Source organism: Myxocyprinus asiaticus, chromosome 19 (genome assembly GCF_019703515.2).
Source record: "Myxocyprinus asiaticus isolate MX2 ecotype Aquarium Trade chromosome 19, UBuf_Myxa_2, whole genome shotgun sequence".
NCBI classification, from domain to species: domain Eukaryota; kingdom Metazoa; phylum Chordata; class Actinopteri; order Cypriniformes; family Catostomidae; genus Myxocyprinus; species Myxocyprinus asiaticus.
Window position 1 is genome coordinate 29744771 of NC_059362.1, and position 19414 is coordinate 29764184.

At 38.2% G+C, this 19414-nt stretch overlaps 2 protein-coding genes across 10 annotated transcripts in view; both read left to right on the forward strand.

Annotated features, from left to right (window-relative positions):
- Nucleotides 1-7992, forward strand: part of mboat2b (membrane bound O-acyltransferase domain containing 2b) — a 91518-nt gene extending 83526 nt beyond the window's left edge. The window contains exon 13 of the mRNA XM_051645264.1: nucleotides 6504-7992. Within this exon, the coding sequence (XP_051501224.1) occupies nucleotides 6504-6654 (151 nt within the window). The 3' untranslated portion in view covers nucleotides 6655-7992. The remainder of the gene's footprint in view (nucleotides 1-6503) is intronic.
- A 1882-nt stretch (nucleotides 7993-9874) lies between these two features.
- The window catches only part of kidins220b (kinase D-interacting substrate 220b), a 28951-nt gene continuing 19411 nt past the window's right edge, over nucleotides 9875-19414 (forward strand). For 8 of the 9 annotated variants that reach the window (XM_051645235.1, XM_051645236.1, XM_051645239.1 and 5 more), the window contains exons 1-12: nucleotides 9875-10043; nucleotides 13386-13542; nucleotides 13664-13762; nucleotides 14262-14360; nucleotides 15685-15783; nucleotides 16021-16122; nucleotides 16226-16324; nucleotides 16907-17104; nucleotides 17233-17331; nucleotides 17457-17555; nucleotides 18932-19030; nucleotides 19136-19313. In XM_051645235.1, the coding sequence (XP_051501195.1) occupies nucleotides 13411-13542; nucleotides 13664-13762; nucleotides 14262-14360; nucleotides 15685-15783; nucleotides 16021-16122; nucleotides 16226-16324; nucleotides 16907-17104; nucleotides 17233-17331; nucleotides 17457-17555; nucleotides 18932-19030; nucleotides 19136-19313 (1303 nt within the window). In that variant the 5' untranslated portion in view covers nucleotides 9875-10043; nucleotides 13386-13410. Of the gene's footprint in view, nucleotides 10044-13385; nucleotides 13543-13663; nucleotides 13763-14261; nucleotides 14361-15684; nucleotides 15784-16020; nucleotides 16123-16225; nucleotides 16325-16906; nucleotides 17105-17232; nucleotides 17332-17446; nucleotides 17556-18931; nucleotides 19031-19135; nucleotides 19314-19414 lie in introns of those variants that run through there. The other variant, XM_051645244.1, reaches the window with a different exon arrangement.

Sequence of the window (19414 nt, forward strand, 5' to 3'; positions counted from 1 at the left end):
CAGTTGGGTCTTACATAATCAGTGTTGGGTAAGTTACTCCAAAAAAGTAATAAATTACTAATTACATCTTCTACATTGTAATAAAAGATTACTGTACTTATTACTCTGTCTGAAATGTAATTAAACTCATTATTAATTACTTTTCTAAAACCCGTATAGAGCTGTTCAGCTTGTAGTCCAGAAACCCTGAAGAGAATTCGCCATGGGTTCCCTCAGGATTTCCTATGGGTTTTTATAATGGGGGATTTGAACTTATGAGAAAATGAAGGTCTGTGGTAAACATTACTTGACAATTTTATTCTACAACATAAATTACACATAGTCATACCTCAAATGTGAATTTTGAAGCCGTATTGAAAAATACATATTTGTTTTTTTTTAAACGCATGGAGGCTTCAAAATTCACATTTGAGGTATGACTTTGTGCAATTTATGTTGTAGAACAAAACGTCCATGTGTTGCCAAGTAATGTGTTCCAAAGACCTTATTTTGCACATAATTTCAAAAACTCCATTATAAAAACCCATAGGAAAATCCAGAGGGAACCCATGGAGAATTAGACTTCTGGGTTCACCAACAAATTTTGTAAATTTTGACAAAAGAGATTAGAGTGGCTAAAAGAAGCTATTCTGAAAAGCTGAAAACCCAGTTTTCAGCTAACGACCCTGCATCAGTGCGGAGAGGCCTGAAAGACTTTACCAACTACAAGACACCATCCCCCAACAATGTAGGGAATCAACAACTGGCTAATGCCCTGAATGTGTTTTACTGTAGATTTGAAAAGCCCAGTCTCACACCCCACACCCGTTCCTGACCTTCAGAGCACACAAACATTTACACCTCCTGCCACCATCCTCCTCCCCTCTCCTGCTACTCAACATGCACTTAAAATCTGTGAAGATGATGTGTGATGGGTCTTCCAGAAACAGAAGACAAGAAAAGCACAGGGCCCAGATGGTGTTTCACCCACTTGTCTAAAATTCTGTGCTGGCCAGTGGGCCCCCATCTTAACACAGATTTTCAAGAGATCACTAGAGCATTGTGAAGTTCCCTGCTGCTTCAAACACTCCACAATCATCCCCGTCCCAAAGAAACCCAAGATCAAAGGACTTAGGGTGCTTTCACACTGGCAGTTTAGTTTGAAACATAGCACGGTTCGCATGAAAAATTGGTAATGTGAAAGCTGTCATGCGGACCGGGGAGCACACCGCGGTACCGATCCCGAGACTACCTGTAGGAGGTGGTCTGAGTTCGGTTGCAATGGAACTATAGCGCGATTCGCGTGAATGTGAAAGCAACTCGGACTCGGGTGCGCATTCGTTCAGGAAGTAAAGTAACCTGCGCATGCGTTTTAGCCGATGACAACATCTATCTGTCTATCTATCTATCTATACACCTTATAAATACTATATATAGATACTATTATAGGTTATCAATATAGGGTATAATAGGAGATGACAGTGGTGATAACTTCACCTTGGACACGCGCGTGAGTAAGCGTGCAGTGTAAACAAAGTTGCAATTGAATTCCTTGCAATCAGCTGTCTCCTCAAAAAACAGCGTTTGTGAGCAGCAGCAAGCTGCCTTCCCCTGGACATCTGATGAGTTACACCATGAAGCGCACATATACGCAGTTGTTGTTCACTCTGCTGTGCGTAATGGTACCAAAATAACAAAAAAACAAAAAGTATGATGAGTCGCGTTGTGTTCTCCATGCGTGTTTGTGATGACGTAAGATGAATGCAAATGGACCGGGATTTGATAGAATCAAGTGAGTGTGAAACCAGACCAAAGCTGCGGGGGGCACTGGGAACAATCGCACTCGGAATCGGACTGCAGCAAATGTGCCCTGTGTGAAAGCCCCATTAATTACAACAGACCAGTCACTCTGACGTCTGTAGTCATGAAGTCATCTGAGAGATTGGTGTAGGCCCACCTGAAGACATCACTGAACCCTTTCTGGATCCCCAACAGTTTGCTCATAGAGCAAACAGGTCTGTGGGTCAATATGGGACTGCATTACATACTTCAACATCTAGACAGACCAGGGACTAATGCAAGGACACTATTTGTTGACTTCAGTTTGGTTTTTAACACCATCAACCCCACTCTCCTATGGACTAAATTAACCCAGCTCTGTTCCTGGCTTGACAGACAGGCAGCAGCTAGTGAGAATGCAGAAATTCACCTCCAGCACATGTACAATCAGCACTGGTGCCCTCCAGGGATGTGTGCTCTCCCCACTACTCTTCTCCCTCTAAACAAATGACTGCACTGCCAAGGACCCCTCTGTTAAGCTCCTGAAGTTTGCAGACGATACTACCATCATCGGCCTCATCCAAGATGACAATGAGTCTGCATACAGTAGGGAGGTTGAACAGCTGGTGCAGTCAAAACAACCTGGAGCTGAACACGCTTAAAACAATGGAGATGATAGTGGACTTAAGGAGGAACACCCCAACATTAACCCCGCCATTCTGAACAGCACTATGGCAGCAGTGGAGTCATTCAGGTTCCTGGGCACTACCATCTCACAGGACCTGAAGTGACTCACATTGACTCCATTTTGAAAATGGCCCAGCAGAGGTTGTACTTCCTTCACCAGTTGAGGAAGTTCAACGTGCCTCAGGCGCTAATACAGTTCTACTCAGCAGTCATTGAGTCTGTCCTCTTCACTTCTATAACTGTCTGGTTTGGTTCAGCGACCAAGTCAGACATCAAAAGACTTCAAAGGATAGTTCTGACTGTTGAGAGGATTATTGGTGCTCCCCTACCCACCCTGCTAGAACTGTACACATCCAGAGTGACGAAAAGGGCTGGTAAAATCACTCCTTTTTTTTTTTCAATTTGGAATGCCCAATTCCCAATGCGCTCTAAGTCCTCGTGGTGGAGTAGTGACTCACCTCAACCCGGGTGCCCCCGCATCTAAGACCGTCAATCCGCGCATCTTATCACGTGGCTTGTTGAGTGCGTTACCCCGGAGACATAGCGCATATGGAGGCTTCACGCTATTCTCCGCGGCATCCACGCACAACTCACCACACACCCGACTGAGAGCGAGCCACATTATTGCGACCACGAGGTGATTACCCCATGTGACTCTACCCTCACTAGCATCTGGGCCAATTTGGTTGCTTAGGAGACCTGGCTGGAGTCACTCAGCACCCTGGATTCGAACTCATGACTCCAGGGGTGGTAGTCAGCGTCTTTACTCGCTGAGCTACCCAGGCCCCCCCGGTAAAATTTCACTCTCTTTATAATTTCTTCTCCAAGCACGTACATTTGTTGCAAAAGGCTGTATTTCATGTAAGCATCGTAGGCAACATTTTTAATAGAATAGTCACAGTAAACAGTTTTAACAAGGCACAGCGGCCCCTCAGCAAACCAGAGCAGAAGGGAAAAAATATTGGCTTACCGTTTATCACGCGCTGAAACTTTATTTGGACTGAAACTTTACCACTTGGAATCATGTGTAACAGTCACACAAAGTCCTCTTTGACACCTGAGCTTCTAAAGAACATTGAATCAAAATGACACCTGTGTTAAAAACAAGCTAGACGCGGCACAACAAATGAAGCAGAACGCAGGTGTCTCGAGGTACATTTTTAAATATTGAAGCTCATTTTAACTTGACATGGTGTCTAAAATCATTTACTTGAATGAAACAGCAAGACGTGCCGCAGCAGTCAAAGACGTCCGTCTAGCACGTGATTACATCAGAAAACATTTAAAACACAGTGCAGATGTGCGCAAAAACACATTCGGTGTGAACAGCCCCTGCAGTCTTTTAAAAGTGAATATCTGTGTTGCCGTGTCAAGTGCTTCAGTAGGTATTTGTATAGTAGGTACAGTAGGTATGTAATGCCTTACTTTACTTTTTCAAGGAAAAAGTAATTTAATTACTGAAATGCGTTACTGTAGCATGTTACACCCAACACTGCACATAATTTCATACTGCCCCATCTTTTAAAAATAGCCTCACAATACAGGTGCATCTCAATAAATTAGAATGTCGTGGAAAAGTTCATTTATTTCAGTAATTCAACTCAAATTGTGAAACTCGTGTATTAAATAAATTCAATGCACACAGACTGAAGTAGTTTAAGTCTTTGGTTCTTTTAATTGTGATGATTTTGGCTCACATTTAACAAAAACCCACCAATTCACTATCTCAAAAAATTAGAATATGGTGACATGCCAATCAGCTAATCAACTCAAAACACCTGCAAAGGTTTCCTGAGCCTTCAAAATGGTCTCTCAGTTTGGTTCACTAGGCTACACAATCATGGGGAAGACTGCTGATCTGACAGTTGTCCAGAAGACAATCATTGACACCCTTCACAAGGAGGGTAAGCCACAAACATTCATTGCCAAAGAAGCTGGCTGTTCACAGAGTGCTGTATCCAAGCATGTTAACAGAAAGTTGAGTGGAAGGAAAAAGTGTGGAAGAAAAAGATGCACAACCAACCGAGAGAACCGCAGCCTTATGAGGATTGTCAAGCAAAATCGATTCAAGAATTTGGGTGAACTTCACACGGTATGGACTGAGGCTGGGGTCAAGGCATCAAGAGCCACCACACACAGATGTGTCAAGGAATTTGGCTACAGTTGTCGTATTCCTCTTGTTAAGCCACTCCTGAACCACAGACAATGTCAGAGGCGTCTTACCTGGGCTAAGGAGAAGAAGAACTGGACTGTTGCCCAGTGGTCCAAAGTCCTCTTTTCAGATGAGAGCAAGTTTTGTATTTCATTTGGAAACCGAGGTCCTAGAGTCTGGAGGAAGGGTGGAGAAGCTCATAGCCCAAGTTGCTTGAAGTCCAGTGTTAAGTTTCCACAGTCTGTGATGATGGGGTGCAATGTCATCTGCTGGTATTGGTCCATTATGTTTTTTGAAAACCAAAGTCACTGCACCCATTTACTAAGAAATTTTGGAGCACTTCATGCTTCCTTCTGCTGACCAGCTTTTTAAAGATGCTGATTTCATTTTCCAGCAGGATTTGGCACCTGCCCACACTGCCAAAAGCACCAAAAGTTGGTTAAATGACCATGGTGTTGGTGTGCTTGACTGGCCAGCAAACTCACCAGACCTGAACCCCATTCTCTATGGGGTATTGTCAAGAGGAAAATGAGAAACGAGAGACCAAAAAATGCAGATGAGCTGAAGGCCACTGTCAAAGAAACCTGGGCTTCCATACCACCTCAGCATTGCCACAAACTGATCACCTCCATGCCACGCCGAATTGAGGCAGTAATTAAAGCAAAAGGAGCCCCTACCAAGTATTGAGTACATATACAGTAAATGAACATACTTTCCAGAAGGCCAACAATTCACTAAAAATGTTTTTTTTATTGGTCTTATGATGTATTCTAATTTTTTGAGATAGTGAATTGGTGGGTTTTTGTTAAATGTGAGCCAAAATCATCACAATTAAAAGAACTAAAGACTTAAACTATTTCAATCTGTGTGCACTGAATTTATTTAATACACGAGTTTCATAATTTGAGTTGAATTACTGAAATAAATGAACTTTTCCACGACATTCTAATTTATTGAGATGCACCTGTATGTACTGAAATGTGTCATACAAACAGTTAAAGCAGAAGTATGTAACTTTTTCAGTGTTAAAATACTTTCTTCTATCCCAGCTTAATATGCAAAGACAACTATAAGTAAGCCATTCATAGGTTAATTTTCCCGAAAACTGTAAACACTGTGTCTCTATGGTGCTGTGAAAATTCCTGTTTGTTTTGAGCAACCTACTTGGCATGAGATGGGGGCAGGACTGTCTGTTTGTTTGAGCAACGGCGAGGGACGTATTAAGAAAACTGTTTTTATTTATTTAGTTTTAACGCCATGTCAGCAACCAGGCTATTCACATGGCAAACAAAGGTTCGAAAACTGTTTTGAAAACATTGTTTATTTTTGAAATTCTGTTCAGTGGCGCTAGTGTTGCGAAGACCAGGTTGCTGTACACAAAAAATAATTGATATGTGGGTGGACACATTAATGTCTCCAAACATTTTCAGACATAAGAAATCCAACAATTTAGGAACGAGCTGTTTTTGCAGCCTAGTTTCAATTTATGGTGGTTTTGGACCATAAAAAAAAAAGAGTACCTTTATAGTACTGAAACTTACAATTTACATAGTACATCAAACAGTTTTATTTCAAAAGATTAAGGAAAAATACATTTTTATTATATATATATATATATATATATATATATATATATATATATATATATATATATATTTTTTTTTTTTTTTTTTTGCATAATTTACACAATAATATTACAATTTTGTTTTAATATTTTCATAATAAAATTCATACTATGGCCCCTTCAAAATGTTTTGCATTTGCTTAATGAATGGGTTGACATAGCAGCTGTGCTACAGTTATGGTTCTTAAACACAAAGTTCAGATCAGGATAGCTAAAATGAATTGATTATTGATTTGTCTGAGTAATTCCTTTCTTTCATCTTCTCTCTTCAACACTCTGTAGGTCATGGTACTTCTCCATCCACATAGGCTGTATACTGTTGGCCATCGCTCTACCTGTGAAACCACGCCACCTGCGGCTGAAAGAACAACAGTCTGCCCTCCAGCCAAGCCAAGAGACTACAGACAGCAACCAGAAACAAAAAGCCACATGAGTCCTGGGACACTTCACAACATCTCTATATACACACAGACTGGGCAAATGTACCTATTCTCCAGCCACACATGAATAGAGTCAGACAAACTAAAGCTCACAAATAAACCAACCAGCCTGGACTGTGATAGAGTGAGTCAGCCCTTGGCTCATTATAGTGCTCCTGGGATTCAACAGTGATTTGAGATAATGAAATCAAATCTGTCCGCTTTAAGGAGGAGTTCTCGATGACTTGCCAAGAAAAAATAGTTTGTAATCTTTTGTTGCCTTTGTAATCCAGTATTAGTGTCCTAACCTGTTTATCTTGTATTGGGCTGTACAGTAAATAGGAGTTTCTTGCAGGGCATAAGGTATTTACCACTTGAAGAAAGCTGGCAATATGATCTTTGAAACAAAACGTTTAAACTAACAATGAAAATAATAAAGAAATTATTTGAAAGGGGAAGAGATAAAAGGGGTTTATACAGTATAAAGTTGTCCACAAAATGTAAAGGAATATTCTGGGTTCAATACATGCTCAGTCGACAGAATTTGTGGCATAATGTGGCCACAACAAATTATTTTGACTTGTCCCTCCTTTTCTTTAATAAAAGCTAAAATCTGGGTTACAGTGAGGCACTTTCATTGGAAGTGAATGGGGCCAATTTCTGAAGGTTTTAAAGGCAGAAATGTGAAGCTTATAAAAGCACTTACATTAATTCTTCTGTTAAAACTCATGTATTATTTTAGCTGTAAAATTGTTTAATCAGATTACAGTTACTGACTTTAATTACTTTTAAGTAAATAATAGGGTTATGCTTATTTCTAATATACAGTACTATTTATGTAGAATACATGAATTATGGCTCCATAATGAGTCATTGTGAAGGAGAAATGTGAGGTGCTGAGTGTATGACTTGTGTGTAACAATGAACAAGAAAGAAATATAGACATTAATATGAATTTGTTGAGCGGAAAATGTTTTAGAAAGTAACTTAAAAATAAAGTAATTAGTAATGTGAGTACTTTTTCAATTAAGTAATTAGTAAAGTAATCTGATTAAAATTTTAGAGAAATTATTAATTTGTAGTGGATTACTATTTTTAAGTAACTTACCCAACACTGGTCAGCATTACTTCGTCATGGCAACAAAGTTGTAAAATTGGCTATAACTTTATACAGAAAAGGTTAGTAAGCGATTTTATCACACTAAAATCATGTTAACGCATATTGTTTACGTCTTGTGGCTATACTTTTGAAATAGTGAGTATTTTAACATTAATGGATTGCCTCCATTCACTTCCATTGTAAGTGCCTCACTTTAACCCAGATTTTTTTTTTTTTTTTTTTTTAAAGAAAAGGAGGGACAAGTCAAAATAATCTTTTGTGGTTATAAAAATTATGCCACAAATGCTGTCGATTGAGCTTAACTTGTATTGAACCCGGAATATTCCTTTAAAAACTAGTCGCTCTCTTCATAGGCACAGCAAGATACTTGCAATTTGAGTCCATGGCTGCGCCGTTAAAACAGGGCTCTTGGCCCTTTGTCCATGTTATGTATGTTGTGGTCTGTTGTAAAGTCTTGTCCTTGTAGTCTTCACATAAAGCTCTGAAAGTTTTACGTACATATCCATTCCACTCTAATTACCAGAAATTATTTTCTCATAAATGAAAGTATTTCTCAGACAAAGTCTAAACTGGAAATGTTGGAAAGAAATGTTTAACCTGTATTGAAATGTTAAGGTAACATCCTGCAAATGACTAAGTGTTGTTAAGTCAATGAGGCAGTAATTCTAAATGCACAATAATGATAATTTTGGATTTCCTTACTGAAGGTTAGAAATAAAGTGTCGGTGTTACATAAAAAATAAACAAATAAAAATAGAGGATGACCAATGGATCAGTTTCAACCATACTACATTCTCTGTGTTGACCTGTAATTTTTTTTTTTTTTTTTTTTTTTTTTATGTGTGCAAATAATGTAATTAAAAGAAGTCTTTTTACAACTCCTTTGTGGTTTGTACTGCTGAACCATTACATAATGTTACCACTATTCTCACAAATCCATAAATCAGTAGAGAAATGTTAAATCACATTAATAATTTTCACATGCTTCAACCTGAGTAATCCAAGCTCAACAGCTGCTCTTTGCCCTACAGACATAAAACATGCACTTTGTGCCATTTCAAGGAACTACAAGTTACTTGATTTTGCTGTCATTGATAAAGACTTACCATGATAGGCCTCAACCCCTTAAACTCTATGGTTTATCCCCCCCACTTTTTCGCTATATCACGGAAAAAAAAGTTTCATTAAAGTAATGCATTACTGTAAAGTTTAAATCTCCGTATACAAATGTCAGGCATATGAGGTATCATTTGAAAGCTTAGAATCTGAACTATTCAGGGATAACCATCACTTCTACATTGATGTTACTTAAAATAACAAGCCCCAAATAACTAAAAAGTTTATATCTGCTTTTACCTTAGGAAGTTCTCTAAAAAAATGTACCATTGTTTACTTGTCTGTGAGTTTGCTTGGCTGAAAAATCCAATATTATATCTTAGATGTCCAGAACAAAATATGTCATCCAGAAGGAAAAACATGCAAAACAAATTTTCAGAAAATATGTTTTCGACTATTGGTGAAAAAAATGTCGCAAAGGGGAGGATCTCAGCTTTCTAATGACACCTAGATTGAGCTTCTAGTCCACTCAACGGCTAATATATTAAATGAAACAACAAGGGTAGTGCTTGAACTGAAAATTAGACTGAATGTCTATGGACGAGCACAGCTGTGAGGGCTAAAATGCGTTAGAGTGCCACCTACGTTCTTTTTTATTATTATTATTATTTGGCCGGTTCTCTGAAAAATGAGAGCTTTTTTTTATTTTTTATTTTATTTTTTATTTTTTTGCTATTTGTCCTAAGTATGTGTGAATGGTGAGTTTTTAAAAATGAGTGTGGAAAAATTGTGGGCCAAAATATGCCTATATTAAGGAAATATAGAAACTATAGGGTGAAATGCGAAAAGTATTGCATTCTATATAATGACTATAGTGGTTGTGTAGTATGTAGCTTACTTGTCAAGATAACTCCCAAATATAAGAGAAAAACTGTAATCTATTAATTTGAATAAGAATTACTTTAATTTAAACATTATAAAATACGTTCTTACGTAGCTTAATCTACAGTAAAATACAGCATGTAGTGACGTCACGCAGTGCGTTGTCAATGGCTCGTCTCCGGGAAGAAGCAACAACAGCACACAGCGCTTTACTTCTTCAAAATGGCTGTTGATGAAGATGGTGAATAGGAAGAAACAAGAGCCATAGATCGAGATTTCTGGAGAAATACGCTTTCTAAACGACCTCCCAGAGAGCACAACATTTCAACTGTTTTCTTCTGTGAGGTACGGCTGTTAATAAAGTGGATGTGCGTTTAAATAGCGTGAAATGGGTTGATGCCGCTTATGATTGACAGCTCAGAGATTGTAAATCCTGGCAATTTTAATGCCAATGAAGACCACCAAGCTGTAGCTTTCGCCACAGTTAAACATTAACAGTGATTGTGGTTTGGTTTGTAATGTATATGTATCAATATACCGATATAGTTAATCTGTTCAGGGTTGTTTTAATGACGACTAATCATCTCCCATAGGGAGAAAGTCAGTGCATCAGCACGCAGACATGTCGACCTTGTCATGAGACACAGCCCGTCCTGTTTATTTCCAGAAATACATTCTTCAGTATCGAATTACAATAATATTTAGACAACCAGATATATCAGAATAAATAGGAACTTTATCACCATGCATCATCATCCATTTATCTCATAACCTTATTTTTCACATAGGCTACATTTATATTAATTTTCATTTGTTAGCACAGTTATTATTATTATTTTTTTTTAATCTTGTATGTTGTTAAAAGGCACACTATATTACATCCAGCATAAATCACAAAAGATAGATAGATGGATATATAGATATCAATCATAGTTTTTGCTGTAGAACACATGGCTCCCCATCTCACTATGGACACTAGACGTTAACCATTCTTGATCACCATAAATAATGCTTGATGTTATTCCAGAGCAGATAGACAGCAGTCACAGGCTGCATAGACAACAGCAGATGACAGTTTGATACTGAGGGTGCTGGGTAAGGTGTCACACAGGGGTTTAAAAGAATAACATTGGTGTCAGATTTCATAGATTGAGCAGTAGAGAGCTGCTTGGACTCTTGATTGAGCTGCCATATTCTCTTTGTTGTTGTCCATCATTGTGTTGCTGCAGACAGTGAATTCTGTTTTTTTTTTCCTGCTATGAAACCCTTTTTATACAATGTCAGTTGCAGATCTGTGCAGACAGTGCAGATCAGATTGAGGTGAAATGCTGTAACATATCATTATTAAATATTTATTTGCATTGATTTGTGGGTTCAGTTTTGCCATACAGGGCGGTGTAAGTTGTTGCGTGTATTGTTCTTATATTTGAAATCTTTTAAAAAAAGAGTTCACACAAAAATGAAAATTCTCTCATTATTTACTCACTTTCATAACATCCCAGATGTAAATGACTTTCTTTCTTCTGCAGAACACAAATAAAGATTTTTAGAAGAATATCTCAGCTCTGTAGGTCCATAAAGTGCAAGTGAATGGTGACCAGAACTTTGAAACTCCAATAAACACACAAAGGTAATCCATAAAACTCATGCATGGTTTAATCCATGTCCTCTGAAGTGATCCAATTGGTTTTGGGTGAGAACCAAACAAATTATAACTCCTTTTTCACTGTTCATCTTGTCTTTGCAATCTCTAGGTACGATCATGATTTCAAGCTGGGGCTGGGTGTTTTATCAGATTTTTCAGATTAATTCGAATTTGCATTTTGCCAAGTGTTTTTTTTTTTTTTTTTTAAATCGAGAAATGGAGATTTTGCAAAAAATATCGCAAAACGCTATAGTACGAAACATTGTAAATCCACCAGAGGCTGAATATGTCACGGTTACGGTGAGTTCGTTGGTCTGTTCTGTTTGTTTTGATTTTTCTCTCCCTCATGTGTCTCTGGCGCTGTTGGAATGCATGATCAGCGTTCCCATGGGAACTATTCGCAGTACAATTGTACCTAGTGTGATTGTAGCTCAGCTTCGTCCATCATGCAGGTATACATCGGCTTAAGACCATAACTGGCCTCGGTGTGCGTATGTTGATGACTGGTCTCCTTTCTTTTCTTTTTACCCATAAAAAACATTAGTTACCTGACAGTTACGGGCGCTTCATTTCAAATCATGGAGAGGCTATATATGGGAGAATCAAACATTCACCACTCCTTTTACCATAATGATTCAGATAGGTCGCTAATTATTGCTTTGTGCTGTGATGTGTTTCAAGTGTACTGCATCTATAGCCAACATTTGGCAAGCGATCATTTTGACAAACCTTGCTAGTTGAATTATAATGATAAATTATTTCATATTGCTGCGCTGCTCAGCCTAAACCGCCAGAGGGCACGTCTCTATCTACAGGGGTTTATGAATATACACACAAATTGTTTGATATACAATGAGTACTTTCTAAAATATGAGTCCACTTGTGAAAATCTTTCTATTTTGCATTTTCCTAATTTAATTGTTTATTTTTCATTACAAATGATATTATCAGCATAACAGTTTGAGTGAAAATTTTGTACTAAACCCGATGATTATGATATAAAACACGCTGCTTGATCATGAGGAAGGATTACATAAAGATGTAGATTTTAATGCAGGTGCAGAATTTATATTAATAAAATAGTCTACTCCTCTCTCGCCTTTTCTGGCGTGCCAATGATTACCCTGCACTGGCACGCATGCCATAGGTTGCCGACCCCTGTCATAGTGCTTGATGCATGTGCAGAGAGCTAGATGGCGCTAGGAAGTGTAATCGAGCTTGAAATCATGATTGCCAAGAAGACTGCAGATGAAAAAGTAGTTATGTTTTGTTCAGTTTTCACCCAAAACCCTTCAGAAGACATGGATTAAACCACTGGAGTCTTATGGATTGCTTTAATGCTGCCTTAATGTGATTGTTGGACCTTGAAAGATTTGGTCATTATTCAATTGCATTGTATGGACCTACAGAGTTGGGACATTCTTTTTAAAATCTTTGTGTTTGTCAGAAGAAAGAAAGTCATACACATCTTAGGTGGCATGAGGGTGAGTAAATGGTGAGAGAATTTTTCATTTTTGGGTGAACTATCCCTTTAAATAAATGTATTGTCAACCTAAATGTAAGCTTCTTGTTTATTTATTTATTTAGGAAATTTAAAATTCAATAAGTCATCTAATCTGTCTGTTCACTAGCAAATTAACCTGTTTATTTGCACTAATTAGCTGTGGGGGAATGAAAAAGAGATTGGAGTAGCCTGTTAGAATGTGTGTCTATGGAGATGTTCGGAGAAAACAGGTATCTTATCTAGGATTGGCACTAAGAAAACACAACTATCTCTGTTTAACATTTTGCTATGCCAGCCTCCTCTCTCCTGGCATTTAAAGTTTATTGCCTCTGTGTTCTCTCGCCTGTTGGGAACAAATGCTCTGTTATCACCTGTCACTCAAACTAACCAGCAGTGTGATACTTTAGTCTCTCAAAGGGTTTTCTATCAGTTTCTCAATTTTTGCTTTCGTTCAACAACTTTTTAGGGTATACAGAACAGACTTTGACAAGTCAACTGTTCTGTGTTCTGGAAGTGACTGAGTTCAATCTCTTCTCAGGGTGTCCCAGTATTGAGTGGCAATCATGGACACCACAACCTCCATCAAGATGACCACTCTGGCCATCCAAAACCTCTTCAGCTATGTAGAGGAAGAGAACCTGGCTGCTGTAAAAACCCATCTGGACAAGTTCAAAGAGGTGGATGGTCGAAGTGACGTAAGTTAATTAGTTTACATTTATGAAAGTGAAAAATAATTTAAGATGGGCTGCTAAAATGTTCAAAAATATTGACCTTTCTCTCCCTCTTTTTTTTCCTGTCTCATTGTGTCTTTCCCAGAATGGACAGACTCCTCTAATGTTAGCCTCAGAGCAGGGCAGTCTTGAGATTGTTCAAGAGCTTATCCGAAGGGGAGCAAATGTCAACTTGGATGATGTGGTGAGAAAATGCTCACTTCAGCTTAATAAGAATGTTTGCTGGTAATGTTTGCCTCTTGTTTCAGTTCAGACACTGTAGATATTCACATAACACTTACCAACCAGAAGTGGTGCAAGTATTCTAAATAATGTTTTATATCCTGTTTGAATTTTATGAAAGGATTGCCATGTATCAGCAGCTTATTACATTGTCATTATAAGCTTACAATATGGAATAAATAAATTGGGGCTGCTGCAATCTAAAGTACTCTTACCATAATTAAATTATTACATTATGCTTGGAATAATATAGTAATTCTAAGAAATTCTGAACATGTTTGTATAAAATATTTTTGTCAGATTTTAATTACCTGTATATGGAATGGTGCCCATTATAACTCTGCCTGGGGGCTTTTCTTTCTTGTACAGCTACTGCACACTCCATCACTGTTCCCATGGTGACATTTGCCAGTGGTTCAATAGTTTCCATAGTGACCCATCTCTGTGCTTTTTCCTGATAGGACTGCTGGTCCGCTCTGATCTCTGCTGCTAAGGAGGGGCATGTGGAGGTGGTGAAAGAGCTGCTGGAAAACAGTGCTTATATTGAGCACAGAGACATGGTGAGACTGACAGTACACTAGAATTAAAAGGATAGTTCATCCAGAAATTCTGTAATCATTAGCTCACCCTTATGTGTTCCAAATATGAAATCCATATTCAGGGATGCAAACTTCTTACCTTTCCACTAAAGTCACCTTTTCTGAAGCTATTTTTTCCAAATTGTTTGGTAACATTTTCTAAATCTTCCTCATTAAAATTACTTGAAAGGGTTACTTTAAGCTTAAATGGATAGTTCAACCAAAATTTAAAATTCTCTCATCATTTACTAACCCTCATGCCATCCCAGATGTTTATGACTTTCTTCTGCTTAACACAAACAAAGATTTTTAGAAGAATATCTCAGCTCTATAGATCCTCACAATGCAAGTGAATGGGTACCAACATTTTGAAGCTCCAAAATGCATATAAAGGCAGCATAAATGTAATCCATAAGACGCCAGTGGTTAAATCTATATCTTCAGAAGTGATATGATAGGTGTGGGTGAGAAACAGATCAATATTTAAATGTGTTTATACTATAAATTCTCCTCCCTGCCCAGTAGGTGGCAATATGCACAAATAATGCAAATTGCCATAAACAAAAAAGAAGAATGTGAAAGTGAAAGTAGAGATTGATAGTAAAAAAGGACTTGATAGTGATCTGTTTCACACCCACACCATCATCATATTGCTTCTGAAGATATAGATTTCACCACTGGAGTCATGTGGATAAATTGTATGCTGCCTTTATATGCTTTTTGGACCTTCAAAGTTCTGGTCACCATTCACTTGCATTGTATGGACCTACAGAGCTGAAATATTCTTCTAAAAATCTTTGTTCAGCAGAAGAAAGTAAGTCACACATCTGGGATGGCATGAGTAAATGATGAGAGAATTTTCATTTTTGGGTGAACTTTTCCTTTAAAAAGCTTTAAATACAACAAACAAATCAACTGAAAATATATATTGGATCACCTGCTATGACTTTCTCACCACTTGTGAGTTTCCATCCTGCATATTTCTTCTGTGGAACACAAAAGGAGACGTTAGGCAGAATGTTAGTCTCAGTCACTCTTTCATTCATTGTATTTTTTTCCATGCAATGAAAGTGAATGGGAACGGAGGCTATCATTCTTTCTAACATCTCTTTTTGTGTTCTACGGTAGAAAGAAAGTCACATGGGTGACTAAATAATGACAGAATTTAAATTTTTTAAACTATTTCTTTAAAAATCAAGCAAATGTTTATGTCAAAAGCAATACATGTCTTTTACTTTTTGTAATTAAATTTGAAAAAGAAGCACACATGCTATCATGTTAAATGGAATGGCTTTGTGTCATGCAGGGGGGTTGGACCGCCCTTACATGGGCTTCATATAAAGGAAGAGTTGAGGTGGCCAAGGTCTTGCTGGAAAGCGGGGCAAACCCAAACACCACTGGACAGGTAAAGAGGGGCAACCTTTCTAATTACCTTTTCCACAAAAAAATCATTTTTACATTTAGCTAGGAAAAAAGTGCTTCCTATACTAGTGAACTAAACCTAATTACAATTACGTTACAATCTAGTGAAAATAAACAAGCCAATCAATGCAAGTACTCTGTTGCCGAATATTAAATGTAATAAGTTTAATATATGTTTACAATGATTAAAATATTATTTTTATTTTTTGTGGACTGTTAGCAATACAGTGTGTACCCTATTATCTGGGCAGCCGGTAGAGGTCATGCAGAGATTGTTAAGCTCTTGCTAGAGCATGGAGCCAAAGTCAACTGCTCTGATAAGGTAAGCTCTATGCTGCTTAACCAAACCTCACTAACTGTGCTTAATGATAACAGAAGGTAAAGACCTGCATATTTTACCTTAATTTGTCATTCTATACCTTTAGTATGGTACTACCCCACTAATATGGGCGGCAAGAAAGGGACACTACGACTGTGTGATGCACCTTTTGGAGAATGGAGCTGATGTTGACCAGGAGGGGGCGGTATGTACTCAGTATTTGTAAGGCATCATTTAGCAGCAAAACGGCAGAAGCCCTCAGTGACTATGTTTACATGGACACCAGAAAGTGGGTTATTGTGCTTCAGTAGTGGGGTTTCCCTTTATGGAAAACTCCAGGATTCCCTCAATGTACGAGCGACATACGCGAACGTGAGGGATAGTCTATATTTTACAGCGGTATTTTATAAATTGGTATAGTTTATAGTGTATGTGCTTTTCCCACTGTACTCCCAGAAATGTTTTGTTGACTTGTTATTGGGCTCCATCCTATGATGTTTGTTATTTGGTCTGTTCCACGCACATGCGTACTCTTCAAAGACCTGTTAGAACACTGCGTATGTGTTTGCATGGCCACATAAGCAGCTTTCTCCGGGAGAAACCTTGGTGTGTTAAACCGCTTTCTCTTAATCCCTTAAACGGCATAAAGAAATTGCCATTCTCGTATACATGATGTTTCAGAATGCCGCTTTCTGCTAAAGCCCTGGAATAACCTGCTTTCTTAAGTGTATGTATACGTGGTCAGAATTGTTTATCTTAATTTTTTTTTTTTACTTTTTCCATTTAGAACTCAATGACGGCACTGATTGTGGCTGTGAAGGGAGGTTTTACAGAGGTGGTTAAAGAACTTCTGAAGAGGAACCCTAACGTGAACATGACTGATAAGGATGGCAACACAGCCCTGATGATCGCAGCTAAAGAGGGCTACACTGAGATTGTGCAGGACTTGCTAGATGCCGGCACATATGTCAACATCCCTGACAGGGTGGGTTGAACCTCTTCCTCTTCTTTTGTTAGAAATCAGATAGAAATTGGATTGTAAACTGATGTATAAGCATTTAATGGGTTGTGATGTATTTTGAATGTGTGTTGTGTTGTGCTGCAAACCTGTAGAGTGGTGACACAGTGCTGATTGGAGCTGTGAGAGGGGGGCATGTTGAGATTGTGAGAGCACTGCTGCATAAGTATGCGGATATCGACATCAGAGGACAGGTAACTTACCTGCAATGTCATAAAGATATCTAATTGTATGTATAAAGATTACACCAAGTGATTGAAATGGGGTTGTCAGAGATGTTTACAAGGAAATTGAAATGACTATGGTTAGTTTGTTACAGGAAAATAAGACTGCTCTGTACTGGGCTGTAGAGAAAGGCAATGCAACCATGGTCAGAGACATACTGCAGTGTAACCCGGACACAGAGACCACCACTAAGGTAAAGGACAGCAAAACTCAGACCATGTTAACCCTTTAAGTTCGGATGGGGCCCGTGAAAAAAAAAAAAAGAATGATCAGAATATCAATAACTACAGTTTTGACCAATACAAATTAGGTATGATTGAAAGCTTAGAAGCTCTATTTTACAGTGCATGTAGGCATTATGACCAAAACTGATCAAGTGCTGTAAAACTGGCAGAGAATCCAGAACTGTTCCATTTTGAAAATATATGAATAATTTTGCATGTATACATTATTGTAATCAGAAAAAACTCATCAAATAGCCATGTTGTTGGAAAGCCTATTTCTCACAGACAAAAATACAGCAAGTAATAGCTAAGTATATGTCTTTGACATTTATGTTTCATGTCAACATGTGTTGCTCATATGCCGTGCTTTCTCTTATAACTTCATAAAAAATAAACAGAACATAAAATATCACATACCATTACTTAGAGGTGGCGATTACCTTTCAAATGAGCACACACAAGGTAATCGGATGCATAGATCATTAGATCATTGACACGAAGCACAATGTGCACAGTGCACACAACATCTGGCTATCTGGCGTCTTACAATCTGGCTGAAAACACGTTAGCTTTCTTGGATCAGATGACATCCTTGGAAATAATGTAGCATCATGGAATGCTAAACCAATCGGATTGGGTTCAGATCGGTGCAAAAAGTCATCTATATTTGAGCAGAGAGACATGTGATTGGTGACTGTTACATATGGCCACCAGGAGATGGTGCCAAGTACATGTAACAGAGTCAGTGATGACTTAAATGGCACAAAATGAAACTCATTCTGTGAAATCTCATTGCTAAAATAATGTCTCCATGCTAACCTGTAGTCATTGTTGTGTTTGCATGTGTAATTAGTTCTTATGTACAATTATTATGTTTTATTTTTTTGGAAAAGCTTTTGGAAACTTAGAGATGTTTTTGGACACTAGGATAAAAAGTATTTGTAATGCAATAACTTTTGATTGCTTTGTCGCATCAACACAAAATTTTACTCAGTTACAGTTGATATGATTGGGAACAAAACAAAAGCAGTTTTATAAACCACCTTATTTACACCCTGAGGTATATAATGTCAAAACAGAAAAATAAGAATAAAAGTTAATTTAGGGCTCAAGATTTTTTGCGATTTTCCAGCAGTTTCTTTGGCTGAGAGTCTCAGAATTCTTTACAGTGATACCAAACAGTTGACCCATCTTGTTTTGTTTCGTTTTTTGTCAAGTCATAAGCCTTTAATTTAGGGTATGCCACTGAAACAGGAAATCTTTAAAAACACCCTCAGAGCTTAAAGGGTTTAAGAGATGCTTTCACTGTTATGAGCCAGTCTTGAGTCTGAATTTGTATATGTAGGATTCTGAAACTCCTCTAATCAAAGCAACCAAGGTGAGGAACATAGAAATAGTGGAGCTACTTCTGGACAAAGGGGCCAAAGTGTCTGCAGTGGACAAGGTATGACTTCTTTCCCAAGTTCATTGACATACAGAAACTGAATGACATGGTGAGACTTTTAAGAGATTATACCCAACATTGTAACGTGGCGCTCTCTGCTTGCAGAAAGGGGACACACCTCTTCATATTGCAATTCGTGGGCGAAGCCGCAGGCTGGCTGAACTCCTCCTTCGTAACCCTAAAGATGGCCGTCTGCTCTACCGCCCCAACAAGGCTGGAGAGACACCCTACAACATTGACTGCAGCCACCAGAAGAGCATCCTCACCCAGATTTTCGGAGCCCGTATGTCTGTGACTAGTCAAGCTCTAGTCATGAGCTTGACTATTGACCAATGCTCTTCATATTAATCTAAAATAATCAGAGATTAGCACTTTGCAATTCCT